Source organism: Physella acuta, unplaced genomic scaffold, assembly GCF_028476545.2.
Source record: "Physella acuta isolate Inbredline_101_S28 unplaced genomic scaffold, ASM2847654v3 ptg000544l, whole genome shotgun sequence".
Classification (NCBI taxonomy): Eukaryota; Metazoa; Mollusca; class Gastropoda; family Physidae; genus Physella; species Physella acuta.
In genome coordinates, this window is record NW_026732063.1 from 442,577 (window position 1) to 465,869 (window position 23,293).

General features: G+C 36.2%; 3 protein-coding genes across 3 annotated transcripts in view; 2 read left to right on the top strand and 1 right to left on the bottom strand.

The window, feature by feature from the left end:
• The window catches only part of LOC131946073 (exopolyphosphatase PRUNE1-like), a 110,450-nt gene extending 101,462 nt beyond the window's left edge, over nucleotides 1-8,988 (bottom strand). Inside the window, exon 1 of the mRNA XM_059306714.1 lies at nucleotides 8,828-8,988. The gene's annotated coding sequence lies outside the window, so the exon portion shown is untranslated. The remainder of the gene's footprint in view (nucleotides 1-8,827) is intronic.
• A 2,145-nt stretch (nucleotides 8,989-11,133) lies between these two features.
• Nucleotides 11,134-17,022, top strand: LOC131946048 (zinc finger protein 260-like). Its single transcript, XM_059306682.1, has 2 exons — nucleotides 11,134-11,231; nucleotides 13,631-17,022. The coding sequence occupies exon 2, from the start codon at nucleotides 13,710-13,712 to the stop codon at nucleotides 16,014-16,016; it is 2,307 nt and encodes a 768-aa protein (XP_059162665.1). The 5' UTR covers nucleotides 11,134-11,231; nucleotides 13,631-13,709; the 3' UTR covers nucleotides 16,017-17,022.
• A 3,023-nt stretch (nucleotides 17,023-20,045) lies between these two features.
• LOC131946137 (uncharacterized) lies at nucleotides 20,046-22,814 on the top strand. The gene is made up of 5 exons (XM_059306788.1): nucleotides 20,046-20,087; nucleotides 20,133-20,206; nucleotides 20,747-20,906; nucleotides 21,935-22,149; nucleotides 22,670-22,814. The coding sequence occupies exons 3-5, from the start codon at nucleotides 20,754-20,756 to the stop codon at nucleotides 22,719-22,721; spliced, it is 420 nt and encodes a 139-aa protein (XP_059162771.1). The 5' UTR covers nucleotides 20,046-20,087; nucleotides 20,133-20,206; nucleotides 20,747-20,753; the 3' UTR covers nucleotides 22,722-22,814.
• Nucleotides 22,815-23,293: the final 479 nt, after the last annotated feature.

A 23,293-nucleotide genomic window follows, 5' to 3' on the forward strand; every position in this document is an offset into this window, starting at 1 on the left:
GAGAAAATAAGATGAGGTCATTTGTTCAATCGAATAAAACCTTCTTTTGAGTTGAATAGACAAGTGAGGGCTACAATAGACAAATGACGGCATAAAATGATACAGTGAGACATACTATAGCCAAATGACGGCATAAAATGATACAGTGAGACATGCTATACACAACTGACGGCATAAAATGATACAGTGAGACATGCTATACACAACTGACGGCATAAAATGATACAGTGAGACATACTATAGACAACTGACGGCATAAAATGATACAGTGAGATATATAGACAACTGACGACATAAAATGGCCGGTGTAAGCTGACTGAAATAAATCTACTGTGTCAATGGACGACAGGGAAAATGATCATAAAACAGCGGAGATTATTCTCTATCGAACGTTCTGGATATTGGCTAGATAAATCTAATACAAGAGAAGGAAGAATAGATAAAATGTTTGGGGATGATTTCCTATCGAACTGTCGTGATATTAGCTGAAGGAATCAAATACAACAGCAAGAAAAATGAGGTGATGATTTCCTGTTGAGTTTTTCTTTTGCTTTCTGAAACCAACACACACCAATATTTTTTAAAATTATTTCTCCAGTGGCTCTGATGTTGTCTAGAGTTACATTAAGTCGTGTGGCCGGCTGATGTTGTCTAGAGTTACATTAAGTCGTGTGACCGGCTGATGTTGTCTAGAGTTACATTATGTCGTGTGACCGGCTGATGTTGTCTAGAGTTACATTAAGTCGTGTGGCCGGCTGATGTTGTCTAGAGTTACATTAAGTCGTGTGACCGGCTGATGTTGTCTAGAGTTACATTATGTCGTGTGACCGGCTGATGTTGTCTAGAGTTACATTAAGTCGTGTGGCCGGCTGATGTTGTCTAGAGTTACATTAAGTCGTGTGACCGGCTGATGTTGTCTAGAGTTACATTAAGTCGTGTGGCCGGCTGATGTTGTCTAGAGTTAAGTCGTGTGACCGGCTGATGTTGTCTAGAGTTACATTAAGTCGTGTGGCCGGCTGATGTTGTCTAGAGTTACATTAAGTCGTGTGACCGGCTGATGTTGTCTAGAGTTACATTAAGTCGTGTGGCCGGCTGATGTTGTCTAGAGTTACATTAAGTCGTGTGACCGGCTGATGTTGTCTAGAGTTACATTAAGTCGTGTGACCGGCTGATGTTGTCTAGAGTTACATTAAGTCGTGTGACCGGCTGATGTCTAGAGTTACATTAAGTCATATGGCCGGCTGATGTTGTCTAGAGTTACATTAAGTCGTGTGACCGGCTGATGTTGTCTAGAGTTACATTAAGTCGTGTGGCCGGCTGATGTTGTCTAGAGTTACATTAAGTCGTGTGACCGGCTGATGTTGTCTAGAGTTACATTATGTCGTGTGGCCGGCTGATGTTGTCTAGAGTTACATTAAGTCGTGTGGCCGGCTGATGTTGTCTAGAGTTACATTAAGTCGTGTGACCGGCTGATGTTGTCTAGAGTTACATTAAGTCGTGTGGCCGGCTGATGTTGTCTAGAGTTACATTAAGTCGTGTGACCGGCTGATGTTGTCTAGAGTTACATTAAGTCGTGTGACCGGCTGATGTTGTCTAGAGTTACATTAAGTCGTGTGACCGGCTGATGTTGTCTAGAGTTACATTAAGTCGTGTGACCGGCTGATGTTGTCTAGAGTTACATTAAGTCGTGTGGCCGGCTGATGTTGTCTAGAGTTACATTAAGTCGTGTGACCGGCTGATGTTGTCTAGAGTTACATTAAGTCGTGTGACCGGCTGATGTTGTCTAGAGTTACATTAAGTCGTGTGACCGGCTGATGTTGTCTAGAGTTACATTAAGTCGTGTGACCGGCTGATGTTGTCTAGAGTTACATTAAGTCGTGTGACCGGCTGATGTTGTCTAGAGTTACATTAAGTCGTGTGACCGGCTGATGTTGTCTAGAGTTACATTAAGTCGTGTGACCGGCTGATGTTGTCTAGAGTTACATTAAGTCGTGTGACCGGCTGATGTTGTCTAGAGTTAAGTCGTGTGGCCGGCTGATGTTGTCTAGAGTTAAGTCGTGTGACCGGCTGATGTTGTCTAGAGTTACATTAAGTCGTGTGACCGGCTGATGTTGTCTAGAGTTAAGTCGTGTGACCGGCTGATGTTGTCTAGAGTTACATTAAGTCGTGTGGCCGGCTGGTACCGTTCGGATAAACCCAAGTCAGTACCAGGTTCCCAACACAGTTGACGTACGGGTCCGGACAAATGGCATCTCAACACGGCAGGTCATTAGCCGGCATATTTCAACACGGCAGGTCATTAGCCGGCATCTTTCAAATCTATCGGTCGGTCAATAGAAAGTCGGGTCATTAGCCTGTGTCTTTCAAGTCTATCGGTCGGTCAATAGCAAGTCGGGTCATTAGCCGGTATGTTTCAAATCTATCGGTCGGTCAATAGCAAGTCGGGTCATTAGCCGGCAGCTTTCAAAGCTATCGGTCGGTCAATAGCAAGTCGGGTCATTAGCCTGTGTCTTTCAAGTCTATCGGTCGGTCAATAGCAAGTCGGGTGATTAGCCTGTGTCTTTCAAATCTATCGGTCGGTCTATAGCAAGTCGGGTCATTAGCCGGTAGTCTACCAGTCTGTCTAACGCAGGTCAGTGTTGAAAACATCCAACCCTCCACTTTAACCCCAGTTGAGTCTGGCCTTACACGCAGCGACCACTAGGTCAGAGACAAGCAACTGTTTTAAGAGAAAAGTGCTAGATATTTTGTTGTTTAAATGTAAAGGTAGTTAATCTAATACCTTTAACAGTCGAGTCAATATGAAAACAAATGTTAAAATACGTTCTCTCCCCCCCCCCCCCATTAATGTATTTACTAAAATACCCATATAATATGAAAACAAATGTTAAAAATACGTCCCCCCATTAATGTATTGATTAAAAGAAGACCCACATATAATAAGAAAACAAATGTTAAAATACGTCCCCCCATCAATGTATTGACTAAAACACCCACATATAATATGAAAACAAATGTTAAAATACGTCCCCCCCCCCATCAATGTATTGGCTAAAAGACCCACATTTATTTAGCTGGCCACAGGACAGGGTTAAGCTGGACCACGTGTTGACCTTGAACTTGTGTACCCTAAAGACAGATGCCCTTAACTCAGAGCTCCACCTGCCCCAACTGGACGTAAATAAAAAGTGACTCATGTCGGATCTCATTATCTTCATTAATTCCGATCTCATTATCTTCATTAATTCCGATCTCATTATCTTCATTAATTCCACATCGTTTAAACCGCGGGCCTTGGAGCACTTTCAAAAAATCATATCGCCCACGGCACATGTTCCTAACCAATCAATTGCTGGGTGGGTTTTTTTTTGGGGGGTGCGGTGGGGGGTTGTTAGATACAGGAGTTTTTAGCACAAATCTAACAGAATGGTGGGTGAATTAGACATACACATCAGACCCGTGTTAATCAAACCCAAGTTATCAAGACCCACTTTAACAGCACATGTTGATACACAGACCAGACAGCACATGTTGATACACAGACCAGACAGCACATGTTGATACACAGACCAGACAGTCCATGTTGATACACACACGAAAGCCCATCACACAGCCCATGTTGATACACACACGAAAGCCCACCAGACTGCCCATGTTGATACACCAGACAGCAAATGTTGATACACACACGACAGTCCATGTTGATACACACACGATAGCCCATCAGACAGCCCCTGTTGATACACACACGACAGTCCATGTTGATACACACACGAAAGCCCATCAGACAGCCCATGTTGATACACACACGAAAGCCCATCAGACAGCCCATGTTGATACACAGACCAGACAGCACATGTTGATACACACACGTAAGCCCCTCAGACAGCCCATGTTGATACACACAGCACATGTTGATACACACACGTAAGCCCATCAGACAGCCCATGTTGATACACACACGACAGTCCATGTTGATACACACACGAAAGCCCATCAGACAGCCCATGCTGATACACACACGAAAGCCCATCAGACAGCCCATGTTGATACACATACCAGACAGCACATGTTGATACACACGTAAGCCCATCAGACAGCCCATGTTGATACACATACCAGACAGCACATGTTGATACACACGTAAGCCCATCAGACAGCCCATGTTGATACACACACGACAGTCCATGTTGATACACACGTAAGCCCATCAGACAGCCCATGTTGATACACACACGACAGTCCATGTTGATACACACACGAAAGCCCATCAGACAGCCTATGCTGATACACACACGACAGTCCATGTTGACCATGTTGATACACACACGAAAGCCCATCAGACAGCCCATGTTGATACACACACGAAAGCCCATCAGACAGCCCATGTTGATACACAGACCAGACAGCACATGTTGATACACACACGTAAGCCCATCAGACAGCCCATGTTGATACACACACGACAGCACATGTTGATACACACACGTAAGCCCATCAGACAGCCCATGTTGATACACACACGACAGCCCATGTTGATACACACACGAAAGCACATGTTGATACACACACATAAGCCCATCAGACAGCCCTTGTTGAAACACACACCAGACAGCCCATGTCGATACACACGCGAAAGCCCACCAGACAGCCCATGTTGATACACACACGAAAGCCCATCAGACAGCCCATGTTGATACACACACGAAAGCCCATCAGACAGCCCATGTGGATACACACACGAAAGCCCATCAGACAGCCCATGTATATACACACACGACAGCCCATGTTGATACACACACGAAAGCCCATCAGACAGCACATGTTGATACATACACGAAAGCCCATCAGACAGCCCATGTTGATACACACACGAAAGCCCATCAGACAGCCCATGTTGATACACACACGTAAGCCCATCAGACAGTCCATGTTGATACACACACCAGACAGTCCATGTTGATACACACACCAGAAAGCCCATGTTGATACACACACGAAAGCCCATCAGACAGCCCTTACAGTCTCATATTTCTAAAAGCGCCCTACAGATATCGATCGATCAGTATCTGGAATGGTGGAGTGGGTGGGGATGGTGGATGATGGGGGGAGGGGGGGCACCAGATGGATTAGATAAGAGGCGGCAGGACAAGAAAACAAACGGTGTACGTCACGGTACAGGTGAATCAATGGTCCAACACTGGCACGTGATGTCAACAACATCAACCAGACACACGACATCAACACTGGCACGTGATGTCAACAGCAACATCAACCAGGCACTAATCAACATTTGATGTCAACAGCAACATCAACCAGACACACGACATCAACACTGGCACGTGATGTCAACAGCAACATCAACCAGACATCAACACTGGCACGTGATGTCAACAGCAACATCAACCAGACACACGACAACAACACTGGCACTTGATGTCAACAGCCACATCAACCAGACACACGACAACAATACACTCGATGAAAGACTATAAGCAAGTAACGATACAAAAATCAATAGGCATTATATCGACTGGTAAGTCGCTCATCTACATCAGCTGGGCCATAACTAGCTGAAGTTTACAACCTTCGCCTCGTATCTCACTTAATTAGTATGTCACAATCATGCTGTTTTAGTGCGCTGAGATTACGTCGACCAGTTAGTTGACTGTGTCGCCCCCCACCCCCCACAGTATATAGCGACATGGGAAGGAGGACATTACGTAGACCAGTTAGTTGACTGTGTCGTCCCCCTTCCCCCAGTATATAGCGACACGGAAAGGTGGACATTACGTAGACCAGTTAGTTGACTGTGTCGTCCCCCTTCCCCCAGTATATAGCGACACGGAAAGGAGGACATTACGTCGACCAGTTAGTTGACTGTGTCGTCGTCCCCCCCCCTCCCCACCCCCCTCAGTATATAGCGACATGGGAAGGAGGACATTACGTAAACCAGTCAGTTGACTGTGTCCGCCCCCCCCCCCCCACTCCCCTCAGTATATAGCGACACGGGAAGGAGATTACCTATCACCTAGACGCACCAGATACTCTAGAACAGAAATGTTTTTCACTAATGGCTGCAGGGACCAACATGAGTGATGTTGTATCCGTTGTATGGGGGAGACGTTTTGTAACCGACTTACAGGCGGGCAGGTCACAGTTACATCAAGTAGCAGACACCCTGAAAAAGTAGACACCACCCCCCTGAAATAGCCACACCACGCAGCTCAAAATCTTACAATACATGTTAAAAGACCTAGAGCAAGTTGAATGGAAACCCCGCTGCGGATCTAGAAAGACTAGTGTAGTTTAAATCTCTTCAATGAGTACACTGATACATACTAGCGGCACGACCTTTCTGAGATGGGGAAATTAAATTTGGTTCAACAAAACAAAACACGATTCACTGAACGAATGGGCTATAATGAGAAGTTTTACTAAAGCAACACTGAATTAATATGACAATACATCTTATTTACACCACACCACACTTACAGATTTAAAAAAAACAACAACATCAAATCCCCGAAGCCATGAATGAATAAAACCTCGGAGCACACAAAATAATACGACAAAAACATTGGAACACACACAATTATATGCCAAAAATATCGAAACATAGAAAACAATACGGAGGATAGAAAAAAAAAGATGACAAAAACATGAAACCACTGAGTGCCAAAAACAGATAGTATCCCAACATGTCAAGAAAATCAATGGTAAGTCTGGAAATAGCGCTGGGAGAAGGTTAAATCACAAGACAGAGTCTGCTAATTGGTATCCTTAACAAATGTCAACACACGGCCTCATGGGATACACCAGGCAGGCAGGGCTGGAGAGATATATCTTGGCTCTCCATACACCAGGGCTGAGAGATATATCCTGGCTCTCCCTACACCAGGCAGGCAGGGCTGGAGAGATATATCCTGGCTCTCTATACACCAGAGGGGCAGGGATGGAGGGATATATCCTGGCTCTCTTGCTCTTTAATCCCATCCAATTATAGTTACTTTCTAGATTTCACCTAGTAACTTCATAAAATAGAATCAACCACAGTTAAATGAGCAGAGAATCCTTCAGAAAATTTGGTAAAGTTAAAGAACAAAAACTATCATTACATGAAATAGAATGCAGGATTTATTTTCCTTATAGTTGTGAAGCAATAAATCATTTAGTATAGTCCACCACTTTTGTCACTATCAAACTTAAGAGCCCTTGAGAGTTATTGTTTACATGACAAGCAAATTGAGAGGTGAGGTTGAATTGAGGGGCAATGTTTTGTATGACTGTATTGCATGGCATATCATCTGTATAATTACTGAACTGAGGGACTATGTTTTGTAACATGACTGTATTGCATGGCATATCTTCTGTATGATTTGTCAGATTGGAGGGGACCAAACAAATATTGCAAGGCCTTTCTTCAAACAGAACAAAGTCTAGAATGACAACATGTTATGTGCCTATTGGCATATGAATCTGATTCCGCATACTTTTCTTTCTAGGTGTGCTTTCATAGCGCATCTGTACAACAAATCAAACCTGGCAAAAGTAAATGGGTACCACAGTATAGATGGTAAACCTAAGACTTATAAATGGTAAATGTGTACCACAGTATAGATGGTAAACCTAAGACATGCAAATGGTAAATGGATATCACAGTATAGATGGTGAACCTAAGACATGCAAATGGTAAATGGGTACCACAGTATAGATGGTAAACCTAAGACAATGGTAAACCAATGAAAAATATTCAGGTGGTAAAAAAACAGGCAATGAGGCATAACACATAAACAGTCTATAGAGCTTTCATCATCTCTAGTATATCATGTTCGGTCAGGGTCAAAAAATGAGGATTTGTGCCAGATTTTTAGGGTTGTGGTAGTTTAATCAAATTTTTTGTTTGATACCAGAGGTTTTATAATTAATAATGTAGAATCTAAGTCCCCACCACAACTTGACATAACCTTATAACTCTTGCTATTGTATTTTTATAAGTTCGGGATGAAAATTCTAGCTGATTATTACTACTAGAGTCACCATTCACTATATGGGCATCTATCATCTATTATAGACAATTTATATTCTTTATAACTTTATAGACATAGTGTTATCTATTAGGCTAATTTTAATTTAGTATGTATTACTATCATGCGAATAAGGCTAAATTATTTTTAAATTAATAAATTTGGCCTAAAATTAGGCCATCTGGCATAAATAACAAATATTAAAATACTAAACATAGGCCTGAATTAAATGAATAGTAGGCCTATAAATATAAATAATAACTATCTAACCTAGGTACAAGGCAGGGTCTAGGCCTACCTAAATTTAATTAAATTATTGGGTCTAGGCCTAGGATAATTTAATAAGTTAATTATTAATACTAATATTATCTAGATTTTTCCAGATCTAGCAAAGTTAGGCAAACATAATTTTAATTAGGCCCTAAAATTTAAAAGTAGGTAGTTAGGCCTATTATTTAGATAGGCTAATAGGGCCTAATATTTTTTATTATTATTAGGGCCTATATTAGGCCTAAGTGACTTAGTTAGGCCTAATTAAATTTAAGGCTTATTAAGGCCTAGCTAGGCCTAATTAGATTTTAATTAGCCTGGGTTAACTCATTTGACCACTTTTTAAGGTCTAAAAAGCTAATAAAAAAATAAATAGGCCTAGGCCCTAGGCTATATATTTTATTAAACAGGCCTAGATCTAGGCCTTAGCACTGAAATAAATTTCAATAGGCCCCACTAACTAAAAAACACATAAAAAATTGTTTTCCGAGGCCGAAGCCTAAGGTTATTTTTTAAAAGTGATTCCTTACCTCACAAATTTAAAACCAAAAGAATCCAAGCTGTTGCCTTGTTGAATAGCTATCGGGAATAAGCACTACCGCAATAAGTATGGCACAACGAATTATACAACCACTGCTCGAATATGGTTTGTTTACAAAATTGCAAGTGACAAATCTTCCTTCCTTCCTGCAAAGTCAATGAAAATAACAGGCATAAGAGACTTCCGGTTATCAAATATACGAATGACGTCATCAAAATATACGTATGGGAAAATCAAGGGACACAACTGTGTAAAATTAAAAAAAATTCTATAATAGAAAAGTTCTTTCTCTTAGTTACTAAATAATACGAAGGAAATTTGAATATCCGCTAAAGATACCTAATTATTCTGTTCACAATGACTAAAATAGCTTTTTATGCATCAAGTTAATAAAATAGGCTATATACAAACAAAACTACTAGGTCTATTATAATTTCATGTCTACGCAGCAAATTAGATATTTATTAGTCAAAAATAATTTCATAATAAACTATGGAAATAACGTTTTTTTTAGATAAGTTACAACACGAAGGCCTATATGCAATCATCTATCAATCTAAGACTACTTAAAGATTTTAAACATTCAAATTCGGCTAACATTTTTCATGAATTATACATAGGTCAAGCAGGCTTTAAATTAATCACAAAATAATGTTAAAAGTTTGTTCCATATTTGTTTTTGTAAATAAATAGTTGTTATCACCAGTTCGATATTTTATATGTTTAAAATAGCGTTGTTGCCATAAGGCAATTAAAGACTAGCTTGAAGCATTACCTTCCAACTCAATTCAAATGTTGGAACAAAGCAACGAATAAATTTCTGTCTGTACAAAATGGCTTTATTATTATTATTATTATTATTATTATTATTATTATTATTATTATTATTATTATTATTATTATTATTATTATTATTATTATTATTATTATTATTATTATTATTATTATTATTATTATTATTATTATTATTATTATTATTATTATTATTATTATTATTATTATTATTATTATTATTATTATTATTATTATTATTATTATTATTATTATTATTATTATTATTATTATTATTATTATTATTATTATTATTATTATTATTATTATTATTATTATTATTATTATTATTATTATTATTATTATTATTATTATTATTATTATTATTATTATTATTATTATTATTATTATTATTATTATTATTATTTAAAAACAAAAATTATTTGATTTGGTTCGCTAACAGTGGGAATAAAAACAATTATATTTTTAAAAGTGCTACATTTTAAAGAAGTACTCATTCATTACCCCATACAATTATCTTTATTAAACACCGCTTGTTCTGTTATAAAGGGCAAATTTTTGTTAATAATTTTAGCAACTTTTAAAGATTGAATCCGTCTAATTAGGTTTTCTAGAACAAGGGACGATACAAGAATATTCTTTTTCGGTAATACAAATTATTACTAGTCACCTCCCTTATTTGTTTTTAATGTTCAACGGTCAAAGGGAAACAACCATGAAAAATACTGCGACACTTAAGAAAGTGAAACTTCTTCCCCCTAGTATTTTTCCCTTCCGTTATGGTCATAATTTATTTTTTAGACTATTATTTTAGAGCTAATTTGATTTGAATTAGGTTTAAATTCAAATAACATTTTTAAAAATAAAAATGTTTATACGATTTTTTTATTTATAGTTTTGTTAAAAAAAATAATCCCCATGCATTTTATAGGACGGTAATAGTGGTTTCCATTAAATGTAGCCTCAAATATGGCCGTCCACCAACGCGACATGCTATTTTCTTTAGCTCTATCGGCCTATCCTCTATCGTCACTCCTCATCCAAAAACACATGATTTTTAACGTGATTAGAAAGGTATTACTTAACCACGTCACAATTCTTTAGCTCCACTCACCCCCACCTCTCGTTGCGATAATGGATGCGAAAAAAATGTATTGAATTCGACGATATTTTTTAAATTTGTGATTAATATTATCAGTATAATACATTTTAGAGGCGAAAAACAAAACACGCTTGCTATTTAATACAATGTATATAAACAAGTTAATAAGGGTTAACAACAGAGTTTCTTCCAGACAAACATTTACCGTCCTCCCAAACGAAATGAAATTTATATAATTTATATAGAAAATATATACTTTTAACAGTGTCCGTCCCCCCGAAGAAAGTCTACCGTTGCCCCCCGTTAACAATTTGTTCACAGAAAAGGATATTTAACAGAAAAAAAATCAATACATTTACATCCAAATAGACTCTTTTCAAGTGGGAAAGTACTCTAAATATTTTTCGGTAAAGATGGCCGCTCGTTTTCAAATTTTAATTTTACATCTGAAACAGCGTTGTTGGAATATAATTTCAGGACTTTGATTTGACTCTCAGTGGTAAATAATTATTTAATTTTATACCACATTAAAGGCAAGTTGGATGGCGTTGTCGAGTGGGAGCATTATTATTATAATTATTAGACAAAAAGGTAATCTATCGTTTTAGGTACGTAAAATTATCGCCCACGACTAGAAGGCTAGATTCTACTTCTAGACTAGTAAATGTAATAATGTACGAAAAAGTTACCACATCGTCAAGGCTTTATTTTATTAGAAGTAGGCTATATGATTGTGATATATTTGTGTCAAATGTTATAGATAGCCTAAATGAATAATAAATAAAAAACATAGGGGCCTAAATCAAAGGCTAAATATTATAATGAATATTAGTAAATATAGGCTAGGCCTATCAAATTATCAATATATATAATATTAGGCCTAGATCTATATACTAGATCTATATATTTTATAGGCCCTATAGTGCCTTTTAGGCAAGAAATTAACTTTAAACACTAAACAGCAGGATTTGCTATATAAAAAGCGGCCATCTGAAAGTTAGAGTGGCTTCCCCAGAATCTTGCGCTATAAGTTTACAGTAAAAAAAAAATAAACAAGATGGCTGCCATAGTAAATGTGCATGGTTGCATCTGTTGGAAACATCGGCAGTCTTCATTTATTACTGAAAAGTTTTAATTCAATTGTTTAAAAACAGGTACATAAATGTTATTTAATGAAACAAGGGAACATTTTTGTATTTTTCATAACATAAATCCTCCTCAAAATGTTAAATAATTATTAAAATTTAAGGAGTCACCTGTTTTTCACATTTTTAGTCGCGGGCGATTTTACGTACCTAAAACGATAGATTACTGACAAAAACATGATTTTTTTTAGAAGATTTAAAATTCGGGAGAAATTTTATCAACCAGTGTCTGAGTGTGTATCCAATAGTGGAAGCTAGCGAGAAAAGTCTCAAAGGTATTTGAGAGGCCCATTCATTAATTTAAAAATCATGCACGGCGTAGTTACAATTAACATGGTTATAAAATCCTGTCTGTCTTTTTTTTGTTTTCTGACTTTACTAAAGATTTGATGTAGGCCTAAATGTTTTTAATATTTTCGGTAACTAAATAAAAAAAAAGAAAAAAAAAAGCAAAAACAATTTGGTTTCCACGTGTAATGGCGACATAAACAATGTCATCCTGCTATTTGATAGGCTGCCACAAATTTTATTGTACACATTATAAGCTAAAAAAGAATAAACTAGTTGATTTCTGGCCTACATTGATATATTTAGCCATTGATTTTGGTTTATTATTCAGTTATCTATAGGCCTAATATTTGACACAAATATTTCACAATATACTTCTAATAAAGCCTTACCAATCAGGCAACATTACTAGCCTCGTCCGATTTTATGCTCCTAAAACGATAGATTACCAAAAGTAATAATAAAGGCTATTAGTATTAGGTAATCTCACAATACAGCATTGGAAATTATCCGGTAATTTTTGTTGAGTTTCGTTAACATTCGTTACAGTAAACCATAGTTTATTTGACCGTTGAAATAAAAACTAAAGTCAAGTGCGTTAAATTAATGTTTTAACTTAATTCAAAGTTTAATTGACAGAAAATTCATGACAATTAGTAGATCAAAATATTAGTAATAATGTCTTGTGTAGTAATTAATGTTTTTTAAGAAACGCAGAAAAAAACTTGCAGAAGATTTGCAACAACTAGATTCTAGATCTAGTAAATTAAGTTGATTAGATTTAGGCCTGTTAAGTTAAAAGTAGTAAGCAGAACAAGAACAATGTTTAGTAGCAGTAATAATTAGCACAAACACTTCAAATGATTAGAAATACAAAATAATTAGCAAAACAGTATTTAAAATGCAACTAAAATCAATCTATGTACATTTTTAAACATGGTGTATTAAAAATAATATGGTGCCAAATAAATGATGGTTTACAGTATTTCCGGTGGTTTCCGGAACGGCGTGACCATTCCGGAATAATAACCGATGCTATGTCATGATATTACCAGCTATTAAATTTACTTTTAAATACTTTTAGCCTAGGGCTACTAGTTAGTAGATCTAGATCTATTAAATTAACTATATTACTATTAGATTCTTAATTGTACTGATAAAAAAATTGTGTTTTTGTTAGTTTTGCCTTCATTCTACCACTGTAGAACATTCTTATCTACTACTTTGTAAATGTATTACAATGGTAGCCCTGCTAATAACTAACTTCATTGCTTAGACCTAGATTGACTACCATATGATATACTTGCTTCAAAGATTTATATCTCAAGCTCCCTACTCTAATAAATTAGCATCTATTTGAATAAAATGAATGGAAAACAGTTTTTTACCGACAGATTATAATAAATAAAAAACATGTTTGTTAGATCATCAATGTTGGTAGCTGTCATTTTTATTTTATTTCTAGGATGGTAATCAATTAATGGTAATAAAGTCATTACAAAACAAAAGGGAAACCTATCACTGGAGCATTGGCTAGCTGCCTAATGGATATACATGAATCAAGTGATACAATCAAAACAGTTGGTGACATGAAATCAGATAGATCTACAGCATTTTCAACTTATGAAAATATTCATCCAGATTTATTAACAAAAAGTTATGAAAACAATCTCATGCCCAATGAATTTTCATCATCTGACAGGAAAAACCCAAATGTTTCAAATTTACAGCTGGAATTTTTATCAAATTCAATCCCTGTCAATACAAATTTTCCTGTTTCCAAATCAGAGATTTGTAATGAAATGAAAGATGTAGAGCTGTCACAATCCCAAGACAATCCATACATGTGTATTCATCAAATAAATCAAATTACACAACATTTGATCCTTCAAACAAGAGAGCATTCACAAAATCAGGATGTATGTCATCAAATAAAGCATTCTTGCCAGAATTATATCAAGCAACATAAGACATCAGACACGAGAGGACAAGTTGAATTACCCTCAGGTAACACGATTAGTACTGGAGAAATTACTGGAAGACAAGATGAATCGAATGTACCCTCAGATAACTCTAATAGTACTGGAGAAATTACTGGAAGACAAGATAAACTTAATGTACCCTCAGGTAACACAATTAGTCCTGGAGAAATTACAGGTAGACAAGATGAATTTAACTCTAATAGTACTGGAGAAATTACAGGAAGACAAGATGAACTTAATGTACCCTCAGGTAACACAATTAGTCCTGGAGAAATTATAGGTAGACAAGATGAATTTAATGTACCCTCAGATACTTCTAATACTACTGTGACAACTTATTTACAAAATGACCAATTATCCATAACTAAGAACACATGTTTTAGGGATCGGCCATATTTTAAATGCCATGTGTGTCATAAAACGTATGTGACAAAAGGTAGTTTATATAATCATACAAAAATTCATTTAGGAGACAAGCCACATGAATGTGATGTTTGTCATAAAAAGTTTTTACATAAAGGAAATTTACTTACACATAAAAAAATTCATTCTAAAGATAAACCATATGAATGTGATGTTTCTCATAAAAAGTTTTTACATAAAGGAAATTTATTTATACATAAAAAAATTCATTTAGGAGATAAGCCACATGAATGTGATGTTTGCCATAAAACATTTTTGCAAAAGGGAAATTTACTTGTACATAAAAAAATTCATTCTAAAGATAAACAACATGAATGTGATGTTTGTCATAAAAAGTTTCTACAAAAGGGAAATTTATTTATACATAAAAATCTTCATTTAGATAATAAACCATATGAATGTGATGTTTGTCATAAAAAGTTTTTGCAATTAGGTAATTTACATACACATAAAAGTATTCATGTTGGAGACAAACCATATTATAAATGTGATATGTGTCATAAGTTGTTTGCGCAAAAAGGAAATTTAAATACACATAAAAAAACTCATTCAGGTGAAAAGCAACATCAATGTGATGTTTGTCATAAAAATTTTTTACAAAAAATTCATTTAACAAGACATAAAATTAGTCATTCTAGAGAAAAACCACTTTATCAATGTGATGTTTGTCATGAATCATTTTTGCAAAAAACTCATTTAACTAAACATAAAAATACTTATTCTAGAGAAAAAACTACATATACACATACAAAAATTCATTTAGATGAAAAACTTTGTTTTAAATTTGATGTATGTCATAAAAAAATTTCGCAATTGGGTAATTTAAATACACATAAAAAAATTCATAGTGATGACAAACCATGTTTTAAATGTGATGTTTGTCATAAAAAATTTTCGCTGTTGGGTTATTTAAATACACATAAAAAGACTCATTTAGATGAAAAGCAACATGAATGTGATGTTTGTCATAAAACATTTTCGCAGTTGGGTAATTTAAATACACATAAAAAGACTCATTCAGGTGAAAAGCAACATGAATGTGATGTTTGTCATAAAATGTTTTTGCAGTTGGGTAATTTACATACACATAAAAAAATTCATTTAGGTGAGAAACAATACAAATGTGATATTTGTCACAAAATGTTTGTGCAGATGGGTAATTTATTCACACATAAAAAACTCCACTTAGGTAATAAACCATATGAATGTGATGTTTGTCATAAAAAGTTTTTGCAACTGGGTAATTTAAATACACATAAAAGTATTCATGTTGGAGACAAACCATATTATAAATGTGATGTGTGTCATAAGTTGTTTGCGCAAAAAGGTAATTTAAATACACATAAAAAAACTCATTCAGGTGAAAAGCAACATGAATGTGATATTTGTCATAAAAAGTTTTTACAAAAAATTCATTTAACGAGACATAAAAAGACACATTCTTAAGAAAAGCCAGAAAAACCACTTTTAAAATGTGAAGTGTGGTGAAACTAATTGTTCAAAAAGTTCAAGTGAATCTATCTGAAAACAACCATCATTGATCCCTTTAGTGTTAAATAGTTTCTATTAAGTAGGCATAAAAGAAGTCACAAAAATTAACCTTTTGCATCAAATAAGTCTGTATGCAGCTTTATTTCACTGTTAATATTTTTAACAAGTAAAAACAATGTGACAAGTAAAAAAAATCAATGCGCTTACTTTCTGTGTTTAATAATTTTGTTATATTTTACATTATTTATTATGAATTTCATTTGCCTTGTTATACTTTAATATATTACTAGCCATGGGTACCTGTTTCATGTAAATTATAGGCCTATACATTTTTAATAATTTACTTGTTTGGCAAATATATTTTATTGAAAAATATATTTTATAACACATGATTCTCTTATGTTATTTATGTTGTTTTTTAAAGTAATTTGTATTGGTTTTGGCCAAGAAAATTGTATACATTACATAGTGAACATCTTGATAAGTAGATCTATAGATCTGAACCAAATTTGAATGAAAAAGTTCATTTCTTTATATTCTGAATTTGGAAGATGACACCATTAGTGTTGTGTACTTTCCGTAGTTTAAACATGTGAAATGTGACTGCATTGTTTTTTTGAGATCTTGTCACAAGCATAAACACTTTTCTGGTGGCATAACTAGAAATGTGTTTTTACATTCGAATATGCCTTTATTTTTATTTTCCTTCTTTAAATAAAATTTAGTTTATACATTTAATACATCGAATGATTGTATTGTAACCATTGTTTTGTTTCTAAGTCTTGAAGTGTAGTGCTTTGTAATGGTTCTTACCGTAATATTTATATCAGTTTTTGTATTAGAATAAAATACATATATAGTATAACTTTCTTTAATGAAAAGTACATTTTGTAAATTGTTTTTTGTCTACATTGAATACCTGCATTTTTACAACATGTTTGTTAATGTTTTAAGACATCACATACATCAAGAAACTTCCATTTTATAATATATTTTAAATAAATGTATGAATAAAATTGTTTCTATTTTAATTGTGTTGTATGTTTCATTAAGCATTAAGTATTGCTAGTTAAAAATTACAAATGAAACCTGCTAATTTAAAAATACTTTTCTATTCAAAAGTGTATATTGCTGACTTTAGAAATTTTATTTAGTTACATACATTAGTTGATTTTAATGACAATTCTGAAAGGATATCACTGAGAGGTTATCACTGAGAGGATATCACTGAGAGGATATCACTGAGAGGATATCACTGAGAGGATATCACTGAGAGGTTATCACTGAGAGGATATCACTGAGAGGATATCACTGAGAGGATATCACTGAGAGGGTATCACTGAGAGGATATCACTGAGAGGATATCACTGAGAGGATATCACTGAGAGGATATCACTGAGAGGATATCACTGAGAGGATATCACTGAGAGGTTATCACTGAGAGGGTATCACTGAGAGGATATCACTGAGAGGTTATCACTGCCTTTACAGATGTCCTGCAACTTGAGCTAAGCTATATTCACACTGACTTATACAAACAGCTAGGTAGGCAGGGACCTATTGGTTCGTTGATGAATAATGGCCACCAAAATTTGCAATAGTCCATTTCACAATATTCCATTGATTCTTTAATTAGTTCAGAAAATTTAAAGTTAGTACTTGGTTTGAGGCCATGGTATTTGTCTATTAAAATATCAGCAGGTTTTTGACTGCTGTTCCAACATGCTAATCCTAAACTGTTATGTGCAAGTTTTTGACTGCTGTTCCAACATGCTAATCCTAAACTGTTATGTGCAAGTTTTTGACTGCTGTTCCAACATACTAATCCTAAACTGTTATGTGCAAGTTTTTGACTGCTGTTCCAACATGCTAATCCTAAACTGTTATGTGCAAGTTTTTGACTGCTGTTCCAACATACTAATCCTAAACTGTTATGTGCAAGTTTTTGACTGCTGTTCCAACATGCTAATCCTAAACTGTTATGTGCAAGTTTTTGACTGCTGTTCCAACATGCTAATCCTAAACTGTTATGTGCAAGTTTTTGACTGCTGTTCCAACATGCTAATCCTAAACTGTTGTGTCTGTAGGTCCTGTGGGCATCAATTGTATCACACACCCACCATATACCTAATTGTATCACACCCCCACACTGTATACCCAATTATATCACCCCCCACCATATACCTAATTGAATCACACCCCCACCCTGTATACCCAATTATATCACCCCCCATATACCCAATTATATTACCCCCCACCGTATACCTAATTCATTGTATCACACCCCCACCATGTACCCAATTGTATCACTCCCTTCAGGAATGTTCTTTATATAGCCAGGCGCAAGTCAAACACTGGCCCCTGCTCACCCCACTCAGGGAAAAATTATATGGGGAACCTGCTGATCAATTAAGAACGAAGAAGAAGGAGAAGTATCACTCCCCTCACCATATACCTAAATGTATCACACACCCCAACAATACCTAAATGTATGACACACCCCACCATATACCTAAATTTATCACACCCCACCATATACCTAATTGTATCACACACCCCACCATATACCTAAATGTATGACACACCCCACCATATACCTAAATTTATCACACCCCACCATATACCTAATTGTATCACACACCCCACCATATACCTAAATGTATGACACACCCCACCATATACCTAAATTTATCACACCCCACCATATATCCCATCCTTTGTCTCCTTCTACACCTCACATTTCTAAGAGATGCCTGGAAGAAACTGATCACTCATTGCCCTACACGGCTCACGCTAATTCACATCACTCATTGCCCTACACGGCTCACGCTAATTCACATCACTTATTGCCCTCATGCTAATTCACATCACTCATTGCCCTACACGGCTCACGCTAATTCACACCACTCATTGCCCTCACGCTAATTCACATCACTCATTTCCCTCACGCTAATTCACACCACTCATTGCCCTCACGCTAATTCACACCACTCATTGCCCTCACGCTAATTCACACCACTCATTGCCCTCACGCTAATTCACATCACTCATTGCCCTCACGCTAATTCACATCACTCATTGCCCTCATGCTTATTCACATCACTCATTGCCCTCACGCTAATTCACACCACTCATTGCCCTCACGCTAATTCACACCACTCATTGCCCTCACGCTAATTCACATCACTCATTTCCCTCACGCTAATTCACACCACTCATTGCCCTCACGCTAATTCACACCACTCATTGCCCTCACGCTAATTCACATCACTCATTGCCCTCACGCTAATTCACATCACTCATTGCCCTCACGCTAATTCACATCACTCATTGCCCTCACGCTAATTCACATCACTCATTGCCCTTACGCTAATTCACATCACTCATTGCCCTTACGCTAATTCACACCACCAATTCCTTTGATCACCCTAGCTCGATTAGAAACTACAGGACGACATGGGCTGTATAAAATATAAAAAAAAAACTCCTCTCACTATCAACCGAATGTCACCTGACATCTCTCACTATCAACAGAATGTCACCTGACATCTCTCACTATCAACCGAATGTCACCTGACATCTCTCACTATCAACCGAATGTCACCTGACATGCTGCATCTTATACGAGTCAGTCACATGAGCATCAGCTCTTTCACTCTACTTCACCTGCCCAACGGATGGTTAGAACTAAAGAGAAATCTTTACTTTTTTACATCAGTTCTCTAACCATCGCTGGAAAATGAGATTTGCTGAAAATAAAAAAAAAGTATGTGAAGTAGCCTATATTCAGACGTGTATGTTATTATATTTGAAATTCACTGTAAGCAGTCGAATTCATAAAATAAATACACGTCATTTCTACCCTTCTTTGAAGATGAAATACACTTAGCTTGTAAGGACAGAAAATGAACACACTCTCTGTTAACACTTGGATTTTTATAAAGAAATGACGAGTGATATGGATTTTATATTGATCGAAATATGACATGAGTTTGTTTTAAGTTGTTAGAAAAGTGGTCGGACAGAATTATTAAACTTGTAGTTTGTTTTAGATTGTTACAAAAGTGTTCTTATAGTTGGACGAGCCTAGCTTAAAACATTGTTGATCTTTGAGAGAATTCTGTGAGCAGTTTTCATCGGGTCTGGTGAGTTGTGTTTATGCAATTCGTTCTTTATTTTAATAGATAGAATCAATCATACAATGGTTAATTATTTTTTGATGTCTAAACTGAATGGTGTGATGAGTAGATTTTGTTGTTTATTGTCTAGATAAATGACTTTAGGTGATTCAAAAACTAAAACAGAATGGTTAGAGCTTTTTACTGTCCAGATATAATAGTGTGAAGCGTTTATTTTAATTGATTTTTTTACCACAATGCACATATTTAAAAAAAAAGCCTTTTACAATAATACGCTTTTAACACACAGACAATTAAAAAAATAATAATGCAGACCTGCTTTCAATAAAAATAATCATTGGTCGCTAAAATCTGTATAGATTATTTATATATACCATATATATAAAGATAAATAATCATAATATATATATATATATATATATATATATATATATATATATATATATATATATATACAAACATATTTGCATAGACTAGTAGGGTTAAAGTGCTGGTCGTGTATACAACTGAAGTGTTATAGAGTTCAAATGGTGATGGTATCCCCAGCGTCACAATGGCATCAGTCTGGGTACTCGTCCTTCTGCCGGCCTTGACCCTGGGCTATACCCTCAACGAAGCAATCAACGACGCCTCATCTCTCTATACCAAGCTTGACAGCAACAATGACGGCTTTTTGTCCAAAACTGACATCTGGGACGCTTTTCTGGTAGGTGTTGTTGATTTGTGGTAAATACATAGAGGTACACTTATAGGTACCTAGTGCTGTATTAAAGGTATACAATTACTTGGTGTTGTATTAAAGGTACACAATTACCTGGTGTTGTATTAAAGTTATACAATTACCTGGTGCTGTCAACTTATTCGCCATGTAGGCCGTTGACTCTAATCTCAGCCTGCTTTTCTTTTTGGATTTGCTTCCATAGCCTTTGTCCAACCAAGAACAAACTACAAGGCAGCAGTTGTTTGATTTTTGAGTTACCTCACGTGCCAGAGGGTTCGAACTCGAGACTTTTCGGTTTAGCAACCATGAACTTTACCGACTCGACCACGCCTACCCCTACACTGTCAACGATTGTGGGTCACGCCAAAGTTTTCCTGTCAGATGCGCATCTTGTAGCCTTACACACTAAACAACTACCCACGTCCATTTGACCTTCAGCACATCGACAACCCCTAACTGATCCAACCTTGGTCATCTTTCCCCTGCCCTACAGCGTTCTATATGATTATAAATCAACTTCCAGCGATATTTATAACTCTAAGATGTACAGGTGATTCTCTTTACAATAATATACATGGTAGTTCTAGAGCCTGCGACCCTCAATGTTTGTTGTTTAAGCACTAAATGATAGTAAAAAAAGTTCACCATAGCCAATAGCTGTAACTTAACGTCAAACGGTTGTCTTTTTTGGGAATCAATGGCGTAAGCCACTGATTTCTAATTATGCAGCGTTATTGTGGTGTGTACATGTGATAACTGATTTTATTATTCTTAGAACAGTATACAAACTAGTACACTTTATAGGCAATAACATTATCCACAGTATGCTTGTATTGATTCCTTTTAAATAGTAAAATAAATTGTGTATTTAATTTATTCTAAGACAACTAAAACTCTAAAAGAAATTGTGTTTTTAATCAGAACTTTTTAAAAGATAAGATTTATAGAATCAATTTCAGGTTTATTAATTTTTTTCTGAAAAATGAACTTTGATTAGTTTTTCTGACTACCAGGTTTACGACTGTAACCATGACAACAAGATAGCGATGGACGAGCTGAAAGACTTTACACTTGCCAACGTGCCGAGTCTGGTCGATCTGGCCTTGATTTGGGGGAGCCTCATCGACACCAACCACGACAGTAGAATCAGCCCGGCCGAGTATGACGTATATTTCGCGACCGTTGACCAGAATGGTGACGGGAAAAATGGCGTCCTCGAGTTTGGCGCGTAAGTCGATTGGTCGTTCACTGTCGGTCAGGGTGGTGGTAGATCAATACAAGATGGTTCACACGTGACACTAGATGGGGGAGAGGTGGGGGGTGGAGAAGGGTGACCCAAGTGAGAGAACTTGAAACAGGCTTGTTTGGGGAGGATAGTACACTGTATTAATGCTGGATCCATAAATTTATTACAATAAAATAATAACATGTTTTTTTTTACTATAAGATTCTCTTTCTAGTTCTAATTGCGTTTTTAAACAGAACAGAGGAAAATTAATTTAAACAATCAACAAAACGTCGTTAATACATACATGTATTTACCAATAGTGCCCATAGACGAAGAATATAAACATTGAATATCTTAGAGTACGCACTAAGTTCTTCATGTGTTAAATAAGTAAACGTTGTTTTTTTTTCTTATTGATAACAAGCGTACCCGTCGCGCGCGTTGCTGCGATCCTAGAAAAAAATAGGTTATGATTCTCTGATTACCAATGATGTTTACATTAAAAAAAATGTTTCCCCAGATACGTTGCCAGTTTGGCGACCAACAGCGCTTTTCTTGCCTTTTTTGGCTAGCCAGTGACTAGTCCATGTCGTTGTTAGAATTGTGACTATGGTAACACATGCGGTCATGTGACACTTTTGTTGAAATTAAAGACATCTGCAAAACTTGTATAAACTTTTTTTTTAGATCTTTTTATCTGTGTGTCTGTGTATTTGTGTCTGCCTGTTTATCTGTGTATCCGTCTGTTTGTCTGTGTATCTGTCTGTCTGTGTAGCTGTGTACATTCAGTGCGGGATTGTGGTACAAACATCGTGAGATATGGGGTGATGGCGTGGTCTAGTGGCAGAAAAAAAGTTGTTCACACGAATGTCACGAGTTCGGATACCGGACATAAAACTCTAAATTATCCTTTGACCTAACTACCCCCATGTGGTACTGGAAATAACTGCGTCCCCCCCTCCCACAACCCCCATGTTGTCCCTGACCTAACTGTGACCCCCATACCTCACTTGACTTTAATACGTCATGTCTGCCAGCGGTTTTAGTCATGCCCAACCCCCCCCCCCCCCCCCAGTAAATGCTAATAATGAAATGTTCACACAATCTGGAGGAATTAAAGAAGTCATTTTGATGAAGCAGCTTT